Source organism: Cibotium barometz, chromosome 14, assembly GCF_041138505.1.
Source record: "Cibotium barometz isolate CiBa-2024 chromosome 14, ASM4113850v1, whole genome shotgun sequence".
In the NCBI taxonomy this organism is placed as follows: Eukaryota; Viridiplantae; Streptophyta; class Polypodiopsida; order Cyatheales; family Cibotiaceae; genus Cibotium; species Cibotium barometz.
Window position 1 is genome coordinate 37373120 of NC_141059.1, and position 25264 is coordinate 37398383.

At 39.2% G+C, this 25264-nt stretch overlaps 1 protein-coding gene across 5 annotated transcripts in view; it reads right to left on the reverse strand.

Annotated features, from left to right (window-relative positions):
• Positions 1-5293: 5293 nt before the first annotated feature.
• The window catches only part of LOC147631984 (uncharacterized), a 35918-nt gene continuing 15947 nt past the window's right edge, over positions 5294-25264 (reverse strand). For 3 of the 5 annotated variants that reach the window (XM_086808522.1, XM_086808520.1, XM_086808523.1), the window contains one exon: positions 5294-5565. In XM_086808522.1, the coding sequence (XP_086664648.1) occupies positions 5350-5565 (216 nt within the window). In that variant the 3' untranslated portion in view covers positions 5294-5349. Of the gene's footprint in view, positions 5566-5650; positions 5842-25264 lie in introns of those variants that run through there. The other 2 variants (XM_086808524.1, XM_086808526.1) reach the window with 2 other exon arrangements.

A 25264-nucleotide genomic window follows, 5' to 3' on the forward strand; every position in this document is an offset into this window, starting at 1 on the left:
AAATGCTTCTCAATGATTAGCCTTAGGCCATATAGATGCTTGCAGTTGCTTGCAACATCCGGACAATCACAAAAATTGGTCTGCAGACTGACATGATACCATTTATTAGATGAAGCACTTAACATCTTGAATAGCAAATTTAGCTCATTTACTGCAATCACGGAAGAAGGCCGTTCTTCAAATCTTTGTAGCAATTTTTCTCCTTCCCGTAAACATGTTGTTTGCTATTGAGTATGTCCATAGATATTGAATCATCCGGAGTCAACTAAGAGAGGAGCAAAGGAGTTAAGTTAAGAAGTGAACATATTACTATGCAAAAGCAACCAACATAGTACCTATCTCTTGTTTTTGCATGAAAAACTCTAATAAGGTCCCACCCATGCAAGTGCCACTTTGCGAGTCACCAATGATTGCATGTACCAAGTCCAAAACAGATCGATTAATCTATGCATTCAATAATGTGTACTTTATATATTGCCATAGTCTCTCCACAAGGTTTGTAGTGCCCACATTTCCATAATTGAAGAGGCGACCAAATCTTGGCCATCTAGTTCGCCAAGGGCAATCACTCCCACACCAACCATTTGTAACATATCTCTGCACATTTGTGTTTAACTCATAATTTTGCAAGAGAATTTCATAGTTAAGCTCAAATGCAGCTTACGTAGAGCTATTCAAAAGGGTACACATTGAGGAGTAGAGATGGTCTTGGGACTCCTTGGGAGCCTACAGAATACATTACCAAACATTAATGAAGCGTATGGTAACCAATGAGAAGCATTACATTGGAAGTCAATGAATACCTTTGGGAGTAAGTTCTCTACCCACGCTTTCTTTGCATGGAACCAGCAGAGAAGGACATGGCATGCCACTTGTTGTTGGCCACCTAAGCCATTGTCTATCCAACAATAAGGATCTTCTTGCACCACTTTGTTGAAAGCCTCAAGCTCCATGTGTGACTTGTCAATTACCAAGGCAGTTGGATGAATATCTCTCATTCTAGATAGCACTGTCTTGAGAGTAACCTCGAGAGCAATTGCTTCTTGTTCAGACCTTGGATCATTTGTGCATAACATAAACCAAATAGATATGTCAATTCCATTTTGATTGGGCAATACTGCAGCCATACAATGGTAGCCCAAAAATGTTTGTTTTAAATGTACTGTCAATTGCCCATGAGTTGTTCAAAGAAAAACGCATTGCCATGTGCAGCATCCACTCATCTTAAATTATTACAATGAACGGTCTTTTTTGAGCAACCTCCACAGAAGGATTGTAGGGTTGACAATAACACACCTGCAATGCCGAGAAAATCTTGTTACTTTCAAGCTGCACTGGGCCTAGCACCTTACACACATGGCCAACTAAATTTCATACCTTGCCGTGTTTTTGCAATAGCTGTACCTCTTTCCACATTGCAACCCAATCATCTCCAGATAGCCTCCGTACAAAAGATAATAAATGCCATTGTTTGTTCATCACATTATTGCCAATTCAGTGAGAGGTATGTGCTAGTATGCTTTGTACCTTGCCGTCTTATTTGGAAGGACATCATCGACACTTCTCGTGGTATCATAAAAAACCTATAGATTACCTTATCCACATTAGAGGCATTATCATAATGCAACTTCTCCTTTGACAAGGACATTTTTGCAACATGACGCGGAATTCCCACATCAAACAAGTCCTCTATATAACATTGGAGGACATTTTGATGCACAGGTAGGTGATACAAGTCTTCTCATGAGCCTGGCACATGTCCTTCATGATAGGGATACAAAGTGATGGAAGCAATATCAGAGACATGGTCAATACGTACTGCAACACGAAAAGGACATCCACACCTTTTTGATTTTCTTAGCCTTCTCTTGCTTCCTTGCCTTCGAGGTTCCTTGCCTTTATGACATGCATATTCAATTACCTTTTTCTTTCCACATAAACTATTTCTGGAGCGAACAAACACTAGCCGTACTTTGTGCTCAATGACAATGTCATCTAGTGCTTGACCCAGATTAGAAACTGCAATGTTCACGTATTCTTACTTTGCTAGATTTGTGTACAAAGTGTCATGAATATCACGGTGGGATACTCCATCTTCTGCCATGTGACATTCTCTAACAATTGTGGCCCACTCATTTATATGGGATATTTTTAAATGTGGTGAAGAGACCAAGCATTGGTTAGAGGACCCATCTTCATTCTTTTGTAGCCGCAAATTGTCCCATAGTTTTCTCCATCGCTTGAGATCCAAAGAACCTGTGGTGCTGTCACATGCCTTTATCTCCTCTAATCTTGTGGAATCGTTATTTTCAAGAGCTCCCTTCATTAAGTTGTAACTTGCTTTGTTAAAGGAGTAAAATCGTTGAGAAACATACCAGTGTGGATCAAGCGAAAAAAAAATACTTGAGTTGATCTCCAAGTCGAGAGGTGGTCTTGGGGCTTCGCATGAACGGCCTTCATTGGAGCTTGTTTCAACGATATTGTCCTTGGATGTAGAGAGCTCACTGTCAGTAATACTATCATTGGATGTAGAGAAGTCAAAATCATACTCACTTGATTCACACCATAGCCAATCCTCAAATGACCACACCGGTCTGTCAAGATCACTGCTTGCAAAGAAAGATGCCATAACACACTCCTTGAATAGTTGATAACTTTAACCTTGCGGCACTAGTTTACTAAAAGAATCCCATCATTGTTTAAACCAAAAGCCAACCCGTTCACATCAAGATCACACAAGGTTCACATTCGGATGACATTGCTACTAGTTCACGTCAAGATCACACAAGATTCACATCGGGATGACATTGCTAATAAATCACATTATACTCAAAAATAGGCCTCACCACTAAAGGGAGACTAAAGGGAGCCAAATGTGGATAAATGATCCAAAGGGGGTGATAAAGGAGCTTTAATTCAAAAAAGATGCCTTGCTTTAAAGTCCGCACCCTCTTGAATGCTGACAAAACATTAGGACCTCAATGGAGTCTTCTTGGGCCCTTTTATTTGGCAGTTTAAGGGAGTCAAACCTTTTCTCTTAAGAAGAAACGTTTTCTAATTTGAAGCTTCAAAACGGCTACTTTATTCGAATTTGAATTTTGGGGGAAAAATAGAATTTAAAATCTAGCGGATAAAACCATATCATGTAGCATATCTATGGAAAGCTCTTGATGCGTAGATCACGGATCTGTTTAATCACCGCTCAAATCGGAGCTTGTATGTAGAAGTTATGGAGGTCCGAAAATTGTAAAATTGCCCCCCCCTTTTTGGGGGGAAAAGTGCACCCTTTGACCACTCTTACACCTCTCTTAATCACCAATGGTTTTTGCTTACATGGCGGGCTCCTATTTGTCAAAAAGTTAAACGTTTCCATAACCTCATGGCAAATTAAAGGGCCCAAAAAGACTCCATTGAGTTCCTAATGGCCCGTCCTGACCACTGCGCCGCCCCTAGTTCACACAGGGATCACAAGATGGGATCACATAGGGTTCACACTTGGATTACACAAGGATTACACATGGATCACAAAATCCGACGGCCCACCCGATCCTCGATTTTTGAGTGAAAATGTCCGCCATTGATCCCCTTTGAAAAAAGGGGTGTCATATAGTCCCGAGAGGCAGGCACCACTAACCATTGGCAACACTTAGAGGAAATGGATTGTTAAAGCCACCAACACTTAGAGGAAATGGATTGTTAAAGCCACCAACTCGTAGGTATACATTGCCAATCAAAATTTTAATGAGGAAAAGTGAATGTAAGTTTGAGCAAGATACAAATTTATATGAAGACATTTATTGCGTAAAAAGTCACAAAAACTATGGACTTTTCTAAATATATGGGACTTCAGCTATTTTTAGATCTTCTTTATGAACATTGATTTAATTTTTAGTACAAAAGAGAGAAAAGTGCAACTTAATAAACTCTAGTTACTATTGTTGGAGAGAAAATTTTGCAAATTAATTTGGGAAATCACATATGGCTGCATGGGATACAACTCTAATACTTTATTGTGCATTCAAGAATGGATAGAATATTTATTATGCATTTAAGAATGGATGGCATATTTTTGGTGGGAATCTAGAAAGTCATAGACCTTTAATATGTGTAGGGGTGGATGAGGTTAAGTTGTGCTAAACGCCCCAATTCTAACTCCTCAAGTAGGACATCTAGATAGAAGGAGTCAACATATCTTTATACTTGTACCAAGATAGTTAGATTGTATTTGTAGTTCATAAGTTTATTTTCCTACCACAATGACAATGTTTTTTACTTTTTAAACTATGGCACTTTAGACTTGTACAAGATAGGTAGATTGTATTTGTATTTCGGACGTTTATTTTCCTATCAAATCAGCACTTTTACTTGTTAAAGAAAAAAATGAGGGGGCCTTTGGGTTGTGGTAGACCTTGCTCGTGCTCTCAAACAACCTAAACTATTTATGAAAGCATCATTATAGTTGTTAATCCACCTTTGCAATATCCTCCACACTTAATCGAGTATGCTCAACCTTGTGACAACTTGCCTTGTAATAACAACAAGCCTCAAGTGCATTAAAAACAAGAGAGAAAAAACGGGGAAAAGTGATTTGATCCCTTAAAGGGAAGTGATATGGAAAACAATAGTGTATAACTTTTTTGGAAAATCGTGTAATCCCATTACCATTCTTGCCTCTTCAAATTTGGACCAAATTTACATCCTTATAGTTTCACAAATGGTTTCATCATTTCTCCTTAATTTACTATTAGCTTTTATTTGTAAAATGTTCATGTTGAGTACATATAAAAGGAAAATTTCTAGATGCAAGCGCTTATTAAACTATTACGAACTACCATTAATGCATTGCTTATTACACAATTTATGATCTTAGCCATCCAATCATTGTGATCGAGGCATAAATGAAAGCTAAAGTCAAACATCAGAGTAAGAGAATTAATATGAAGTTGATGTGATAAGAAGTGTTGTTGAGTTTTTGAGCATTTGCACCTATTAAATCTCAAGCCCAATTGAGAGCACTCAACATACTACACTCAATTAACCACATAGAAATCAAGAGGGCATTAAAGTGAAGATATATTTCTTGGATATCAATACCTTAAATAAACAAAACATTTCTAGAATTCCTTTTGTATTTCAAAACTTTTTGAAGAGGCCTATAAATATAGAATTATAATGCATTTCTAGTTCTCATAAGTTTGAGTTTTTGATCACTTTCTTAGTATGTGTATATTTCCCAAATAAATTATCTGAATAAATACCTATTCTTGAGAAACAGAACTATTTTTATAATAAATCTATGAATCCCTTATGGTTAAAGTCTATATCAATGCCTTAGTACTACAAGTTACATCATGTTTTCAAAAGGTTCAATGTGATAATATGTGCATGTCTTTGGTAACAAAGAGTCATGATTTTATCTTGTGAACTAAATAAGAAAGTATTTGTAGATCTAAACCCAAGAGTAGTTTCTCCAACTTCAAGTTCTTTACTTAGCCAGATTTTATCCCGCACATTTTCAATGGTTGAGGTTGGCTCCAAAAGCTTTCCTCGGCATGTGATTTCTACCTGTAAAAAATAGGGGGAAAAAAGTGAAACCTAGTGAAGATATCTTACTTTGTAGAAATATGTTTATGCAGTTACCTATTTGGTCCCACCATACATATTAGAGTACTATTTGAAAAATGAAGGAATGCTGTAAGACACCTTATGAGATTCAAAGTCATCAAAATTCCTACAAAACCTCAACTCATAGTTTATGACTAGGGGCATGATATCATGAAATTGAAGTCGTCCTTGCACGCATCATGTGAATCCCCCCTTAGTACTTCAAGCAAATAGGTACTTCATAAAGATCCCTATATTAGATACTTGTAGAGAGCAATAAGTATGTTATATATAATTTTTATTAATAAAAATATTTCTTTCTTTATGTATACACTTTTAAAGATGCATATGTAACATTCATAAGTTAAGTAGATAAGATAGGTGGCTAATAAATGAGATAACTCTTGTAAATGTCAAATTTATCACTAGACTCAATTTGAAAATAGTTTATAAATACCTATTTCTACATGTATATATTTCAAAGATGCATATATATGACACCTTGTAAACTTCAATTTTGTCATTATATTAAATTTAAAATTGTCTCCCATATATACAAGTGATATCATACATTTTCTTCTATAAAAAACCTTATGAACCACATGAAAAATGAAACAACTAATATGCACTATGAATAAACTAATGCTAATGCATAAAAAGTTCTACCTTGACTCTTTAATGCTTGGACATGCATGCGTGGATAACATAGTACACCTCAATGCAGGGGTACGTTGGCCCAACACAAAAGTGAGCATGGTAAGGTTTCTAGTAATTAGCCTAGATGCTGGGTCATATTAGAATTGAAGTTGTGAGATTACTATTCTCAAAGTACTACTTGTGTGTAGTGCCATATATACTATCTAGTGCTACTTACACTAGCTAGTTACAAATGCATATGTTCTCCAAATCAAACGCTTGAAATTCAAACTTCAATGTACACCTCTTAAATGTAGGTGGTGTTTTTTTACCTTCACTTTTTTGTGAGGATGCCGCTTATTTCCCATATTAGAATTGCAGTTCTGAGTACTATTCTCAAAGTAGTACTAATGTGTAGTACCATATATACTAGCTAGTGCCACATTTACTAGCTAGTTACACATGCATAGGTTCTCCAAATCAAAACACTTGAAATTAAATCTTCAATGTATATTTCTAAATGCAAAAGAAGTTTTTTTTTTACCTTCACTTTCTCATGAGGATGCTAGTTATTTCCCATATATGAAAGGAGAATCTTAGGCATTCAAAAAAGGTTGGACATGAGATAAAAAACAAAAAGGAACCAATCATCACAATGCTTCATGTTCCCAACCTTGTAATTTCTCATGAAGGCATTTTGATGTGTTTAAAGGATGACTAGTGGATAATTACTGTAGTCTTGATTGTTGTGTGAAACTAACATAGCCTACTCTCACATGTCTACATCAAACTTGCGACCTCTGGAAAAACCTCTCCCTCCTTCATGATGTTAGGGTCCTATATCCTTTTACAAATATGCTATATTTGTAAAAGGTCCTATATCCTTTTACAAATATGCTATATTTCTCTCTCAGGTATGCCAAATTTGGAGCATTCAACACAAAAGTGCTGAATAAATTCAAAAATTCATCAATGAACTACACTTACAACTACTTACACAAAATAATTATATCTTGGCATTTCATTCTAATGAACTAACTACAAAGGTTATTTCCATTACCGTACAAATAACCCTTGTTTAACTACACTTATTTCGATGACCTTAGAAATAGTCATTGTTTGACTATACAATAGTCCATGAAAATGAATGAGTGTAGATGTCTTTCTCTAATCTATTTCGATTAAAATACTTATCATGTAGTACTGATTAATCCAGATGTGAAAGAGCACATACAATACATTTAGTCAAGTACTAATTTATTTATATTTGATAATAAAACAACTCATAATCTTCTAAATAAATCAAGGTATAAAAATATAGCATATCTAAATGTACATATCAATCCTTATAAAAGGATTTCTCTAAATACCCCTTCAAGATGTGCTACATAGGGTTTCAACAATGTACATGTGTTTCATGAATATTTAATGACCTCTAATCTAGGCTATAAATGTTGTGTCTCCAATATCCTACTTCCATAGTAGATGGACAATAGGACTTTTTTTTTGGTTTGGTTTGATTTTTCTTTTCCTAAACTATAGATTTTCCATAAAAACTTCATGATCTTCATCATTTATGTATTTGGTCTCATAAGACTAGCTTCTATAAATGTTAATAGAACTCTCTCTCTCTCTCCCGGGGAATCTATTGGACCTCCTGACGGAGGTCCCGGACCTCCGTGTGAACGGAGGTCCGGGACTGTACTTCTCGTATTGCAATTCTACCCCCTCTCTCTCTCTCACACACACACACACAAACATTGCCATATGGGATGATATGTAGGCTTTTAGTGGTTTATCTTCTACTTCCAACTAATAAATGTCTAATTTGTACATCTTCAAATAGTTTTCATGGCTAGTTGATGGACATTTGATTCCAATTATGGAAAGTATGTTGAATTCTTGATTACCAAATACTCGATTCTATGTGTTTCATCTTCACATAGCATCCTCACATAACTCTATTTGTTATATTAACTAACTAGGGGCTAGTTCTCTTGCACAAATTTTCCACTTTAGGCTAGATGTAACCTATTGTTTGTGTCTTTCTCAACCTCACATGGAAAATCTTTGAGGTTTAAACCAAAACATTCGGAACTTTCATCAATGGACTATATTTTGTTTGGTATATAGTATAGCACACCCCTTTCATTGTATATGCCTAGACCTCTCTCTCTCTCTCTCTTTCTCTCTCTCTCTCTCTCTATATATATACATATATATATATATATATGTGAATCTAGGGAGATGGGCACATATCTAATTGGAGAGAGCTCTCTATGAATAAGGGGAGATTGGGGATGGGAAAATATCCTATTGGGGAGAGAGAGAGAGAGAGAGAGAGAGAGAGAGAGAGAGAGAGAGAGAGAGAGAGAGTTAACATGGTTGTCCTATATCCCTATATAACTAAAGAGAGGGACAGATCTCTAGTACTATTCTTTAAAAGAAATATATTAGGCTATTCTACAAAGGCTAATGTGCTAATTTAGATGAAGATGCACAAATGTCCCCCAACCTCTTGCATAATGTGCAACTTCAACATGCTAAAAATAAACTTGGAAAAGAACACACTCCTTGAACCCTCAACTTAAAATCAAATGAGTAATATCCAAAAAGTATAGCAAATAGATATTTACCCGATTATAATGTGGCATTCTTTTAGAATATGAAAAAGAGAAACAACAGTACTGTTTACAAGATCTTTAGACTCCTAACTACTTTTAGGCAAGACAAGTCTCAATCTTAATCACAAATATGAAGGATTTACCTTCGTAAAGGAGTCAAATCAATCTAAGAATATTAACAACATGACCCTTGACATACAATCCAACCACTTTTATACTCATCTTTTGTAACCGTCATAATTTAAAGGAGTTATCTCAATCTTAATTTATAAACCGCATGCATGACTCTAGTATACGTGGAATCACACCATTTTTATACTCATCTTTTATAACCATGCTAAGCACTTAATAATGATATATGATTTTTGGGGGGGGAGGGGGGGGAGGGGTCTTTCCAAGCTTACGGCATGTGTAATGCTGGCTAACATGGTTTTTATATAAACATAGAACCTAAGAAATAACTTCACAAATTTTTGTGAGCCCTTGGTAAGTTCCACGGGTGACTAGACATTATAAATATGAGGCTATGTATATAAGGCATTTTTACTATTGAGAAAAGGGGGAAATCCCATTTATCATACTTGAGTCTTCTTGCTCTTCAATGTCTTATTAGTAACAAGTGTATTATAGTGTGTCTACCTGATGTTTTCCTTGTTGATTGCTCTCTCTCTCTCTCTCTCTCTCTCTCTCTCTCTCTCTCTCTCTCTTGCAGCTTCTCCTCCTCCCCATCTCGTGAGTACACATTAGCACTGGAGTAGAGGTTGAGCTTTTCCATAGCTTTCTCTCCATCGCTCCCTACCCACTCTTGCAAAGACACCAGTGGTGGAGAAGGTGATAACTTTGGTGATGCAAGTTAGTTGACCTCACTTACCTAGAAGAGGAGATTGTCACATTTGATCATTGATCACTAGAGGCAAGCCCTGTATTGACCCTTACATTTGTGCTTTCTCCCATTGTGGCATTGGTACATCTTTCCCTCTTTTTTTTTGGGGAGGGGGGGGGGGGGGAGCAAGAGCTTAGGTCTCGTCCCCTTACATTTTACTTTCCCAAGTGGAGTGCACTAGATTTGACAGTTTGATTTTGTTTGTTTTTGCTTGATTGGCTTGTTTGTCGTTATTGTTTCTTGCAACATTGGAGCAATGGAGCGGTGGAGGGAGTGCCCAATATTTGCTATTTTATACTTAGTCATATAGGCCCACTTCAGCCTATGCATCCTCATCTACGCATCCCTCAAGTGTGTGAACAACTGCAAGCCCCAAGCCAAGGCAAGTGGAGCAAAACATAAACACCAGGAGGATTGATTTTCCTGTTATTGTTTCTTCTCTCTTGGAGCACTGGATGGAGCATTGGAGGGGCATCTCATATATAAATCTCTCAAGCGTGTGAGCAAGTGCCAGCACCAAGGCAAGCCGAGTGGAGCAATACGCAGACACCAGGAGGGTTTGCAAGCATTCACGTTTTCAGTCAGCCATGCTGGGAAGGAAAACACAAGTCTACATCAGGCAGCCACGAGCATCTAGAAGAGGGGGGTTCCCCTGTGGAGGAAACCCCCCCAAATCAAGTGAGCCCCTATTGGGACAGCAAACCGTCAACGTTTCTTGTGATAATACAAGCAAAACTATATGCAGAGGGGGCTCAGTGATTGGGACCCCACCATCGTTGGGTGTAGCTACATATCTCTCCCCTACTTACTCTTATCGAAGCAATTAACACACACCTAACCATGATTAAGATTCTTTTGCTATGCTACAAAAAAGGTAATGCACTACATATCTTCTACTATAGGCCAAACTGATGCACTCCTGTTCCAATTAAAATGGGCATACTCATCCTTCATTGATAAAAAACAAACATACTAATCTTCTTTTTTTTGGGACCAATATTCACATCAATTCCTATGTCACAAGCTTTCTAAAAAACAATGCAGTTTCTAGAATTCCGGATCTCCCACAAGTAACAGAATCTGATAATATTAAAAATCAAATCAACATGTCCACCATTTGTTGCCCATCTCCCAATCAACCAATCCCCCCATTGACTTTGTACCCCTAAGTTACTCTGGACCCATTTCCCAATCTTGGACTAAGCTCCCCTAATGCCAGGGCAATCCCAAAATGCATGCTTCCCATCTTTCAAAGCAGTCTTACATCTAGGCCAGCATCCACTAGTAAAATTCCTCTGAACCAATTTAGAACCAGTAGAGCTCCCATGCATATTCTCCATAGAAAAATCTGAGGTTTAGTAGGTATTTCAATCTCCCATATTACCTTCCATTTCCTTCTCCAATAGTTAGAGCTCCAGCTCAATTTCCAGATTCTATTACAATCGATGACATTCTCCTCACTCATTCTCAATGCATTGTACAAGACTTTAGTTGTACCTTTGTCTATCTTAGATCCATTAAACCAAGAGCAGTCTCTAATCCAACCGTAGATTCATCACTGATGTGGATGTCCAGCCTTTCTTCACCTCCTCCCAACACATGTTTGACAAGCTACATATGCTTCCCTATGAGATAAGGCAAGATCCATCTCCAGTTGCTCAAGTTCCTTTCACCCAACTGATGCCCCATCCCAACAATCAACAAATCTCCTCAGACCTTTGTCATTCAACGTTTTGGCTATTCTAGGGTATTGTAGAGATAAATGGGGATTAAACTTGGTGAGTCCACAAAATCCCTAGAGACATCAAAGAGTTCCCTGAAGCTCTACCACAACCATCCCAAACCATAAATTCCAACACCTCTTTCCATTTAGTGCAAAGCATCCTGCAAAGTAAGGACCCTGTGTTTTTGAGAGGAGCATAAGAAAACAATTTGTCTTTCCGACCTAGACCTTGCCAAACTCCATCAAAATAAATAGTTGAGCAGTCTACTAGTTCCTTTAGCATCCTTGACCAGATTTCCTTCTGTTGTAGAAACTTGGGTAAGAGCAAAGGCAACCTAGAAATTATATGAGAAGGAGATGAAGACTACCTAGGCCACCCTTACGCTTAGGCAGGCCAAGCCAGCCAAAGCCAAAGCCTTTTTATTGGATCCAATATTCCTCCACACAAAATCTCTTACAGGTTTGAAAATCTTCTACCAATTCCCTTTTCCAAAGTCCAACACAGGGAATATAAACATTATATAGGCATTCAACACAGTGTTACATATAGTGAGCATATAGCCACCCTATCATGGAAGGGGACCCTGATGCCTTCCCATTTCTTGAGTTTCACAAAGAATTTGTCCAATGCCGAGTCTGTGAGTTGTTTGTTGGTCACCTCAACCCCAAAAGGTACCCCTAAGTATCGAACAATTTGACCTCTCTTCACCACCCCACACCCCAATCTCTCTAAGTCAAAATCATTGTCCTTGGAAATACTGATTAGTTTAGACTTATGAATATTGCATTTTGAGCCAGAAGCATCATCAAATTCTTGTATAATGCTTAAAGCCAATCTGACATTATCATTATTAGCTTCCAAGAAAAGTAAAAAACCATCTACAAAGCATTGAATGACCAATTGCTCCCCATTGCTCAACTTTAGCCCAATTACCCTCCCCTCAGTAGAGGCCTATTCTAAGGCCATAATCAAGGGGTGAGAAGCAATAGCAAACAATAAAGGAGCAAGGGGCTAGCCTTATCTAACTGATATATTTACTTCAAACCCCCAACAACCCTCCCATTCAACAGTAATTTGGAGTTTCCTCCCAAGGTAAGTGTGTATATGCAAGAGGATATTCTGAAGCCAAACCCCATTCTCTCCATCACTCTAGCCACAAATGACCAATGAACCCTATCATAGGCATTTTCCAAGTCTAGCTGCAAGAGAATACATTTCTACTTAGCCCTCCTTAGGACCACATCCCTCCCCATCATAGCTGCATAAATAGACCTTCCCTTTATAAAACCATGTTGTTTCTCACATATGATCTTGTGAAGAGCAGGGGTAATTCTAATGGCAATAATTTTTGCCAAGATTTTGTATATGAAAGTAAGCAATGTAATAGGCCTCCAATGATTAAACCTCTCACAAGCATTCTATTTGGTAATAAGCTTCACCAACCCTTCCTTTGACTCCTTATCTAAATTACCTAATTTAAAGGCATTTCTGCACATGTAACATGCCCATCTTCATTAATAAAAAAATGTTCCTGTAATAGATGAATTTATGAGTTTTTATGATGTAAAAATCAGTGATTTTATTAAACGAGACATTTCTACTTAGAATCTTGAAACTCCAAGTCCAAATTTGGAATGTCCGCGTGATTTCACCCCTTAAATAGGATTTTACAGCATCCAAAATGGACACCAGATCAAGCGTATACGCGAATTTTAGTTATTTTTAGTTTAAAAAATGATGGCTTTTAAAACTTAATAAATGCATGACCGGGCATCCGATTGATCGATAGTCTAAACCCCAACGACCATGGGAACATCCTGGGCATTTTTCCTAGAAAAACAATTTTTGTCCCCCGGGTGCTTTGGCACACAAATCAAGGCCGGTGCCCCAAATTGGACCGTACACACTCACAAGGGTGGCCGTACAATGGCCATGTAAGGACCAAAGGCTGTGACCACCCATTGTATGGTCCACACATAGTGCCACGTGGACATCCATGCTGCTCTGACCAAAAGGGTACATGCATACCACAACTTTGCCTGTGCACCACCACCGTAACTTCCCCCAAGCCCATGAAAACCACTGACCCATACACTTTGATGGCACACCGTCCTTTCAACTGTACTTTGCTTAGTACCCACACCCGTACCCTGCCCCCTGGTACTCCATGGCCAGCACCCCTTTGCGTAGAGTACACCATGCACAAGTCCGTACCGCCCTTCTGTGCCTATATACTGTACTTGATGCAGTCCCTTCAGCCTTCCTCTCAGCACCCCCTAATCAGCCAGCTTTGAGATAAGCCCATTCTCAATCACACCCACCCTTGTGAGGAGAGGGTCTCTTCTCCCCCCGTGTGAAGAGACTTACAGTAGCCCTCACCCCTTCAGCAAAATGTTTTTGCCTTTAGGACATCTCACAAATTCCCCACCCCCCATTTACGTAGACTTTAGCAAAAGGTTTTTGAGCTTAGTGAAGGTTCACGCGCTGTAATTTTTTGCTCATAGAGTGAGCAGACGATCTCGAAATTGAGATCCGACTGAAGGACTGCGATCGCAACGTCAAGCACTACGAGGTAGTGACCAAGATAGCCCCATCCCGGAAATGTAAGAATGTCACCTCGGGAGGAGAAGCATGCAACAATGAGATTAGAGAAGATGCTCCTAATCCAGCTCCAACCCTCTCGTTTGTAAGCTCCATAAGGGAATAGTGGCCAGGTTAGCTTGGTTATCATTTAAAAAGATTTTTAATTTATTTTTTAATATTATTATCAATAAATCAAGAAAGAAGATGCGAAGTTTTTCATTGAAAAATGTTAGAAATTCTATGAAGCTACTATTTGAAGTGATGTTGTATTTTATAATCAATGGTTTGTATTAAAATTGCTATCTTTAAGAGAAAGAGTATAGCTATTTTTTTTCTCCTAGCTTCGATGCTAACTCCGTTTCCGTGCTTGTGTAGCCGGGCGACGTCATTAGCAAAGCCCGAGAGATCAGCCCATGGTATCCCTCATACTAATGGGAGAATGAGGTTCAGGCGAGTGATTGTGATGTTGTCTAGTTTTGAGGGCCCAGGCTAGTGCGGTGAATAAGCCCACCCTAGCGTGTAGACATCCCTCTGAGGGGTGGGAGGATCGAGTGACGGAGCTTGAGGGGGCAACAGGACAGCTTGAGTCCTTGCCCCAGCGGACGAACGAGGTGTATGATCTTGTAGGGTTTTGCCCAGCATGTAGAGGTTGGAGGGCCGAATTATAGTTCATCGACAGTATAAAGGAAAAGAATAAGAGAGCCGGTTTTTCTTGTATGGAATTGACTCTTGTATAAACTTTTTTTCCTATAAATCTTGTCTTTGGATTTATTATATTGTGAAAAGAGACTGTTTTAACAAACCTTATGAAAGGGTCTTAATTAAGGAACATGTTTATTTATGTCAAACAATGTGGTAGGATTAATTAAAAAATAAATTGATGTGTGAGTGGGATGGAAAGTGAGAGGATGGAATGCCCCGATGGCACCATCCTACGGACGGGCGGACCCGATTAGTCGGGTATCTTTCCAACAGATTAAGTGAAAGCCCTGCGCAAGATAAATAGGTTCTCAGGCCGCAACTCTATTCTAGAAGACTAGGCCAACGGCTGTGCCTTGTATAGATGAGGAAAAAAGCGTTGTCTCTAAGAATCAAGATTAGTAGTTGCCCAAATTATGATCAATTACCCTATGGGTGATTTGATAGAAGACCACGCTTCCCCTCCTGTGAGAGGGATAGGACTAGGTCTTATACCTACAAATCGTATCCTTGAATCTCTGCATGGCAAATTTTCTCCAAGTTAAGAAGATGTCCCTCCCTCATCTCTCTCATATCGAAAAACGATGGGGTAGAGATTTTTGGAGTTGCGGGTTGAGATATTTCTTCATCTTAGTGGATCGAGTTGGGAACCTTACCATCGACCTAAAGAGCGGATTCGTTGGATTGAAAAGTTGAAGATGGTCCGTTTATTTTGGTTCGTGGGTACTCCCAAGACTGACACCTCTATGAATATAGATGGTATTCGCATACCATAGGACCAGTGGGTGTATGATCGAGTGATGCAGGTCTTACTACCTGTCGCGACAGAGTAGCCGTGTTGGGACCTAACCCAATCCGAGTCTACCACCCTTACCATCAGTTTTTTGAGTTTTAGAAACTACAAGCGGAACCCCCATACTTCACCTATGTGGACCGCTCTACCCTTATGTCATAGTCGAGCTTAGGAATTTCCCTTCATGACGAATAAAGACTAATTATATTAGTCTCAGATCTTTGTAATAAAACTTGTCTTTGTAAATATTTGGGAAATAAAATGATTTCGATGTTTTACTTTTAAAAAAGCTTAAGCATTGTGGAAAGTATTTACACCGATATCCAGGAGAAGAAGCTCGTGCTCAAGAAAATGCAACCTCCCTCCTTTAAAGGAGAAGGTTCAAAGATTAAGAAGGATGCTGAAGTCCGGATTAAAACGATGGATGATTATTTCTCTGCTAGCAGTACTCGAGTAGCAAATCAGTCTGAAGGCAAAACATGTTCTCAAAGGAGCACATAAGGGACAGCAAGTTTTCCTAGTCAAGCTCAACAAAGCCGTTGAACCTAGTAAGGAGATAGAACCCTCTTGGCTCCAAGATTTCTCTGACATCTTTCCTGTTGAGCTTACAGGGCTACTGCCTCCTCGAGAAGTCGGTCATGAAATCAAGGTGATCCCTCGAGCTCAACCCATCTCAAAAACACCCTATAAAATGTCCCTCCCTGAAGCCATTGAACTTAAGGAGCACCTTTCCCAACTCATTGAGCAAGGATTTGTACACCTGGCCACTAGCTCTCCTTGCAGAGCACCTATTCTTTTCCAAAAGAAAAAGGACGATCCTCTTCACCTCTGCATAGATTATCGAGGGCTAAATCAAGTCACTATCAAGAATAAGTATCCTATCCCTCGTATCGACGAGCTTCTTGATAGGCTTCATGAAGCCAAAGTTTTCTCAAAAATAGATTTGAGGTTTGGTTACTATCAGATCAGAGTCAAGGAAGCAGATATACCCAAGACAGCCTTCAATACCCGTTATGAGTTTACTGTAATGTCATTCGGGCTAATCAATGCTCCTGCAACCTTCAACCACCTAATGCAAGATATATTATATCCTTACTTGGATGAATTTGTGCTTGTCGTTTTTTATGACATCTTAGTCTACTCCAAGTCAATGGAAGAACATGAGGAGCATGTGCGTAGGGTTCTGCAATTGCTACGTAGACATAAACTCTATGCTAAGAAGAGCAAATTTACAATCTTTACTCATCAAATTGAGTATCATGAGTTCATTGTCTTCGAAGATGGTATCTCAGTAGATGCCACCAAGGTCAAAGATATACTAGAGTGGCCACCCCCTAAATCAGTTCATGGGTTTTTGGGGATCACAGGATGGTACATGATTTTTATCAAAGATTATGCCCTGGTAGCTACACCCTTGACGGATCTTCTTAAGAAGGATTGCAAAATAGTGTGGTTTGCCAATCCATCAAAACAATTTTGATAAGCTCAAGGCCATTATTACTTCTGTCCCAATCCTGAAACTTCTTGATTTCACCAAGGAGTTTGAAGTGGTCTAGAACTTGGTGGTGTCTTAGGCCAAGAAGGAATCCAGTCGCTTATACTCCGTAAGCTGAAGCAATATGAAGCAAATTATGCCACCCATGATTTGGAGCTCTTAGCAATTGCTCATTGCCTCAAATTATGGAGACATTATCTCATGGGGGCGAAATTCCAGCTTGTAACTGACCACAAAAGTCTGAAGTGGATCTTCACCCAGTCTAACCTCAACATGCGGCAAAGGAGATGGATTGAAATCCTACAAGAATATGACTTCAACATCAAATTTCACCCTAGGAAAGATAATGTGGTAGCAGATGCACTTAGCCACAAATATTTCTTAAGTGCAATTTTGATGCCAAATGATACCATATTGGTCAAGGTGAAAGAAGTCTCATCTCATGATCTAGATTATCAGAGCATGGTGAAGTTAGTAGAAGAAGGGGGAAATTCTCAGGGAAAGAGAAGAATCTAATCAAGTGATACTCCACTCATGAAGGAAGCCTTTACTTCAATTACAGGCTATATATCCCTAAGGATCCTGCTTTAAAGAAACTAATCCTCCATGAAGCTCATGATAGTCCCGCTGTAAGGCACCCAGGCTATGCAAAAACATTAAATGCCATAAGGAGGAGCTTTCATTGGGCAGGCCTGAAAAATGATGTGCTTCGGTACTTGAAGCAATGTCTCTCATGATGCCAAAGGATCAAAGATGAAATGGTAAAGATGCTTGGGAAACTTCAACCCTTGGAATATATTCCCCAAATGAAGTGGGAGTGCATTAGTATGGATTTTGTCACAAGTCTCCCCACTGTAGAAGGAGGATATGACTCCATTTTGGTAGTAGTGGACTTGCTTACCAAAGTAGCTCATCTTATACGAGCAAAGAAGACATTAAAAGCTTTTGATGTTGCTCAATTTTCATCAAGGAAGTCTTCAAACTGCATGGTCTCCCAAAGAGGATAGTAAGTGACCGGGATTCTCACTTCACTTCAAAGTTCTGGTAGTCCTTATTTCAAGCCTTCAGTACTTAATTTTTCTTTAGCACAGCTTATCATCCAAAGAATGATGGCCAAACTGAGAGAGTCAATCAGCTAATTGAAGACATTCTTAGAGCATATTGTGGATGGGAACCAAGAAGATAGATTCAATACCTTCCTCTAGTAGTATTTGCCTACAAGACATCTTATCATCAAAGCATAGGAATGTCAACATTCAAAGCACTCTGTGGGCAAGAATGCTTATCTCCTCTAAATTTCTCTGATCCAACCATAAGAGTTGAGGCATCTAGGAAAATGCTCGAAGAAATGGAGGAACAGAACAAGGCAATCCAAAGGGATATTAAAGCTGTTGAAGATCGGCAAAAGCATTATGCTGACACCAAGAGGTCTGAATTGATCTTCAAGGAAGGAGACAAAGTTCTTCTACGAGTGTGACCCAAATGAACTTCTCTATCACTTGAAAAATATAAGAAGCTCAGCCCTAGGTATTGTGGTCCCTATACAATTATCAAGTGTCTAGATAAAAGTGCTTATAAACTAGACAGGTCCCAGCCCATATCAAAATCCACAATGTATTTCATGTAAGTTTGTTAAAGCCTTATGTACCCAATCTCGATCATATTCTTGATGATGACCAAGTTGTAATCCCTACTCAGGGAGTCCGTGAATTACAGCCTAGTAGGATCATAGATTCTAGAGAAAGGCAACTCCATAATAGAACTCTTATAGAATATTTAGTACAGTGGAAAGATTACTCTGAAGAGGATACAACTTAGGAAGATGAAGCTACACTCTTAAAGGATTACCCCCATTTCATGATGAGATGAGGACATCTCGATTTCTTTAAGAGGGGAAGGATGTAACATGCCCATCTTCATTAATAAAAAATGTCCTTGTGTAATAGATGAATTTATGAGTTTTTATGGAGTAAAAAATAGTTATTTTATTAAACGAGCCATTTTTACTTAGAATCTTCAAATTACGAGTCCAAATTTAGAATTTGCACATGATTTTACCCTAGTATAAGATTTTACAGCATCAACGGACACCGGATCAAGCGTATACGTGAATTTTAGTTATTTTTAGTTTAAAAACGATGGCCTTTAAACCTTAATAAATGCACGACCAGGCGTCTGATTGATGGACGGTCTACACCACCCCAACAAGCAGGGAAACATCCCGGACATTTTTGCTGGATAAATAATTTTCGCCCCCCTTGGGTGCTGTGGCAGGCAAATCGAGCCCAATGTCCAAAATTTGGGGACCCTGCCACAAAAAGGATCGTACACACTCACCAGGGTGCCCGTACAAAGACCGCGTAAGGACCAAAGGCCGACCACCCATTGTATGGTCCACATGTACCACCATGTGGACATCCATGTTGCCTCTAACCAAAAGGGTACATGCGTATCACACCTTTGCCTATGCACCACCACCGTTCCTTTCCCCAGGTCCATGCAGACCACTGACTAGTACACTTTGACGGCACACCGTCCTTTCAACCTACTTTGCTCACTACCTGCACCCGTATCCTGCAGCTATATAAACCCCCAGGTACTCTATGGCCAGCACCCCTTTGCGTAAAGTATCGCAAGTCTATACTGCCCTTCTACGCCTATATATTGTACTTGCTACAGTCTCTTCAGTCTTCCTCTTAGCACCCCCTAATTAGCCAACTCTCAGATAAGCCCATTCTTAATAATCACCCCACCCTTGGGAGAGGAGAGGCTGTCCTTAACTCTTCCCCCCCATGTGAAGAGACTTATAGCAGCCCTCACTCCTTCAGCAAAACGTTTTTGCCTTTAGGACATCTCACAAAAATCCCCCCCCCCATTTTGCATAGACTTTAGTAAGAGGTTTTTGAGCTTAGAGAAGGTTCACGTGCTACAGTGTTTTGTTCATAGAGTAAGAAGACGATCTCGAAATCAAGATCCAACTAAAGCACTACGATTGCAATGTCGAGCACTACAAGGCAGTAGTCAAGATGGCCCCATCCTGAAAACGTCAAAATGTTACCTTGGGAGAAGCAGCCAACAATGAGATTAGAGAAGATTCTCCTAATGTGGCTCCAACCCTCCCGTTGCAAGCTCCACAAGAGGGAACGGTGGCCAAGTTAGCTTACTGTCAATAAATCAAGAAAGAAGATATTAATTTTTCCATTGAAAAATGTTAGAAATTCTATGAAGCTACTATTTGAGTGATGTTGTATTTTATAATCAATGGTTTGTATTAAAATTGCTATCTTTAAGAGAAAGAGTACAACTATTTTTTTTCTCTTGGCTTCAACGCTAACTCCGTTTTCGTGCTTGTGTAGCCAGGCAGTGTCATTAGTAAAGCCCGAGATTAGCCCATGGTATCCCTCATACCATTGGGAGAATGAGGTTCGTTGATTGAGGCGAGTGATTGTGATGCTGTCTAGTAAGCCCACCCTAGTACATAGACATCCCTCTGAGGGGTGAGAGGATCGAGCCACGGAGCATGATGGGGAAACAGGACGGCTTAAGTCATCGCCAAAAGCGGCTAACAATGAGGTGTATGGTCCTGTAGGGTTTTGCCCAGCATATAGAGGCTAAAAGGCCAAATTCTAGATCATCAGCAATATAAAAGAAAAGAATAAGAAAGCCGGTTTGGCTTGTATGGAATTGATTCTTGTATAAACTTTTTTTTTCTATAAATCTTGTCTTTGGCATTATTATATTGTAGAAAGATACTATTTTATGAACCTTGTGAAAGGGTCTTAATTAAGGAACATGTTTATTTATGTTAAACAGTGTGGTAGGATTGATTAGAAAACAAATTGACACGTGAGTAGGGTGGAAAGTGGGAGGATGGAATGCCCCGAGATGGCACCATCCTACGGACGGCGGGTGGACCCAATTAGTCGGGTAGCTTTCCAATAGATTAAGTGAAAGCCCTACGCTAGATAAATAGGTTCTCGGGCAGCTCTATTCTAGAAGACTAGGCCAATAGCTGTGCCTTGCATGGATGAGGAAAAAAGTGTTGTCTCTAGGAATCAAGATTAGTAGTTGCCCAAATTATGATCAATTACCCTATGGGTGATTTGACTTTTAGAAGACCACGCTCCCCCTTTGGGATAAGACTATATAGGTCTTACCTACAAATTGTATCCTTGAATCTCTACATGGTCAAGGTGTCGATGAGTATAAAATTTTCTCCAAGTTAAGACTTAGTAGACTATCTTAAGTGTTTCCCCTATTTTGGAAAGGGGGAACCTTACAAAAAAATTTCCAAACATATTCCTTTAGAAAAGGCCAAAAAACGATGAAAATTTCACAGATAGTTCATCCTAGCTAGGAGACTTCTCTCTCCCCAGCTTTAGAAGAGCCTCCCGACACTCCTCAAGTTCTATATCCCTTTCCAGCCATTTAGCCCTATTAGGGTCCAGTCTCCTACTAACTTGCTCTAGCAATTTGATCTCATCTTGGAACCTTTTGGTTGAATAGTCCTCCTTAAGACTGAGAGTTTCCCCCAAATATTCAACCCATTTCTTCGCTATTAACCTCAACCCTTTTATCTCCTGTCAATTTTCATCCAAAACCCTACCTGTCACTTCCTTGCCTTTCAACTTTTTAGTCATTTTAAACAAATACCCATGTGGTTTTCTTTTGTTGTTGAAAGTTTCCATTTGTACCTGACCTCCTTCCTCTTGGAGCATTTCTCATCTTCACTCTTTCGCCCAGCTTAACACTTGAAATACCAAGTTATCTCTTCAACAATTAGTTTCCCAACTTGCCCTTTTTTGTGTAAAGATTCTAAAATCTCTCCCCATCTCTTTCTCTCTTGTCTACTTTCCTCATCTCTTAGTTTCCCAACCCTCCTAATTATACCCTACATTTCATTGGCAAAAATCCTCTAAGAGCCTTGCAGGTTACTCTCTTTTTAAGTCTCTCTATGGCCTCTTTAGTCTGCCTAACAAAAAGATCATCCTTTAGAAGCAGATCTTAGTTTCCTAGTAGAAAACTTATTTAACTCAGCTTCCTCCCACAACCTAGGACATGTCATCCCCATTTGAGGAGCATGTGATCAGAAAATCTAGGAGGCCACTCACATTTTGAAGGTATGGGGTACCCACATAGACTACTAACTAAGGAAAACTCTATCTATTCTAGAACATGTTACATAACCCAAAGTATTGTAAGCTGAAATAGGGGTACCCAAGATTTGAACCCCAATCACCCATCTCCCATCCATCCCTTAGGGAAAATCTCCCTCTCAGCCCTTCCCACTTCATCCTTTCATGTCCCATCAAAACAATGCTCCCCCCACATCTATCCCTCTATTTCTCAACCATATTGAAGTCCCCCATAAGAATGTAGTTCCCTTGACAATTTAAATTAGCTATATGTTCCCACATCCCACTCCTCACCTTATGATTATGAGCCCCATAAGTTTTAATTATCCAAATTCTCTGCCCTTCCAAGACAATTTCCACAATCAAAATTCTCCCATTGGGATGCTTAGCTATGATGTTAGGGCTTAGACAACTCTTGACAATGGTTAGAACACCACTAAACCCTCCATTCACTCCCCCATACATTAAAACCCAATCCTTAAACTTATCTTTTCTCAAAATTTTAGACCCGCATAAATTATGTTCCTCAATAGCTAATATAGACAAATCCCAATCATTTACCAAACTCAAAAAATCAACACTCTTCTTTTTATCCTTAATCCCCTTAACATTCCACATACACCCACCGATAGTAGAGCTCATGATAATGTAGTCTCATGCACCATCTCTATCTCCTCTCCGCTCCCCCCTTGATCCCCTTATTTTTGTATTTATTTCTAGGCTTCATCAACTTTCCGATTGAATTTTTGAGTTGATGAGGTCCCACTATCCTCCTCCCCTAAAGGATTAAAATGGTTCCAATACACCAATGGGCTTAGACTACTAGAGTGTTTGCTACCCTACTTATCCCTAGCTCCTGCCTCCATTAAATTTCCTTATGGCATCCTCCTTAGCTTGCCTTACACTCACTTTCCCTTTCACTCTCCTCCAACCTCCCTCTCCTATCGAGTCCCCATCATTCTCCACAATCCCTTTTCCTTTATCCTCTTTCCCTTTATCTCTGCATACCTCCTTTTCCATAGTCTTATTCTCTCTCCCAACCTCATGTTTGTCCTTATGCTCACCCTCATATCTAACCTGACCGCCCTTCACACAGCCTGTATAGCAATGTGTCCAAACCCACCACATTTAAAGCCTACACCAAGAAAAGGCCCAAACTTCAACATCAATTCCATTTTGCCTAAATCACCTAAGTCCACTTCTACAATTTTATGTGTCTCTATGGCTATATTCCATGCAATGCATACACTGTTAGCCTGGCGATTACCCACATCATCTTTTGGTAAATATAGAACCGGGCCAATCACGCTAGCAATCTCCCTCTCAGGCAATGGAGGAAGCCAAGGAGGTAGCCCAACCACCTCCACCCAAATAGAAAAGGCTTCAAAAAGGCTTTTATATTAACATTAAAAAAAAGGATTAAATGGAATAACATGCATTAGCCTATGATCCATAAAGAGGGGAGCTCTGGCAAACAACTCCGACACAGAGCTTTGGTAAACATAATATTAAAGAAACCTTTTCCTAGATAGAAAACTTGAGAAACCACTCTACCCTGAAAGACATCATCCTATAGTCATCTAGAAACATCTACTTTGGATGGAGATTTACCTGAATGGAACACAATAACACTACACAAGAAAAAAAACCCGACTTGACTCCTCACCAACTCAAGTGAAACTTGCAGACATACCTTCCCGCCTCTAGTTTTAGGCCTTTGTGCTTGAGGAATAATCCTATCTGTTAGACTTTCTGGTGAAGATTTCTTACGATCCCTTCCCTCATCCTTTGGCTCCCACATCCTCTGGAACCTTTATTCCCCTAGTCCCCCCAACCACCAACATCCTTATCTGAATGTTTCTCCAAGTCACACTCCATGCATGCAGTTTGTCACCCCTCACAAGGTACGAGGGCATGCTTCCACACATGTGAGGCAAATCCCCACTCGCCCACAATCGCTGTCGGACGTCACCACTTAAATGCCCACTTAACTACTTGATCTCTCCACTCTTCTCTCAAAAACATACTCATCTTATCATGTACCCTTGTTTTTGTAGATGTATCCATTCTTTGATTTTTTGGTGTGCATACTCTTTCTATAGCAATCGGCGGCATACCCTTCTTCACTAGGTACATATGTTCTATTTTCTCTTGCAGTGAATGTCCTCTTGTTTCCATAAGTTGATACATGTACTCTTCTCTAAAATGGATATATAACCTTCCTTTGATAGGTCAATATGTGTGATGTTCTTATGGATTGATATCATGTACTCTCTTTTTTAAATTATATTGTCGCATTCTTAGGATTAAATGATGCTTTTGAACTAGGTGGTATAGATATTCTTTTTGTCTAGATCGATGTGCACATACATTTTAGTCTAAAGTAAAAGATCTTTGATTATAAATGGGACGTACTGGGTGGTGGTTGGTCAAAGAGAAAACCACTATGAAGTTTCACATAGGCCGATAAAATCTCATGGTGGTGCTTTCTTACTGCTAGTCAGTGGAAACGCCTAGATTCGGATACCATCTCTAGAGAGGAGGTTCAATCAAATCATGGTACATGAATGAGTAGGAATGCCGATCATGGTGCATAAAGACATGTATCAAGTTATAGGAAATGATGATGATTAATTAAAACTTGAGAGAACACTTACTTTTGCATTTTAGTTTATATGTTATTTTCACCTTCATGGTAGGCGGTAGAGAGATACGACAACTCAAAAAAATCAATGGCTTTCATTGACATGTAACCTCCTCCCTACTCTTAATCAAGCATGAACAGGGTCAAGAAGATGTAACAAAGGGATTTATAGTACTGATTTTATATGCAATAGTATTTATGATCCAAATTTTGTGTGTGTAGTAAGTTTTTTTAAATTCTAAGTTTTCCACATGATAAGTTTTCTTTTAATCCAAGCTTTATGCACCAAAAATACACGATTTTGGTTTTTTATGGGACATTTTTTCTTATCCAAATTTTGTGCGTGAAAAATTATTTTATAATCCAAGTCATGTATGTAGCCTTAAGATTTTTGAAATAACTAATTATTTTTAAACTCAATAAGATTTGGTTAAACATCTCATA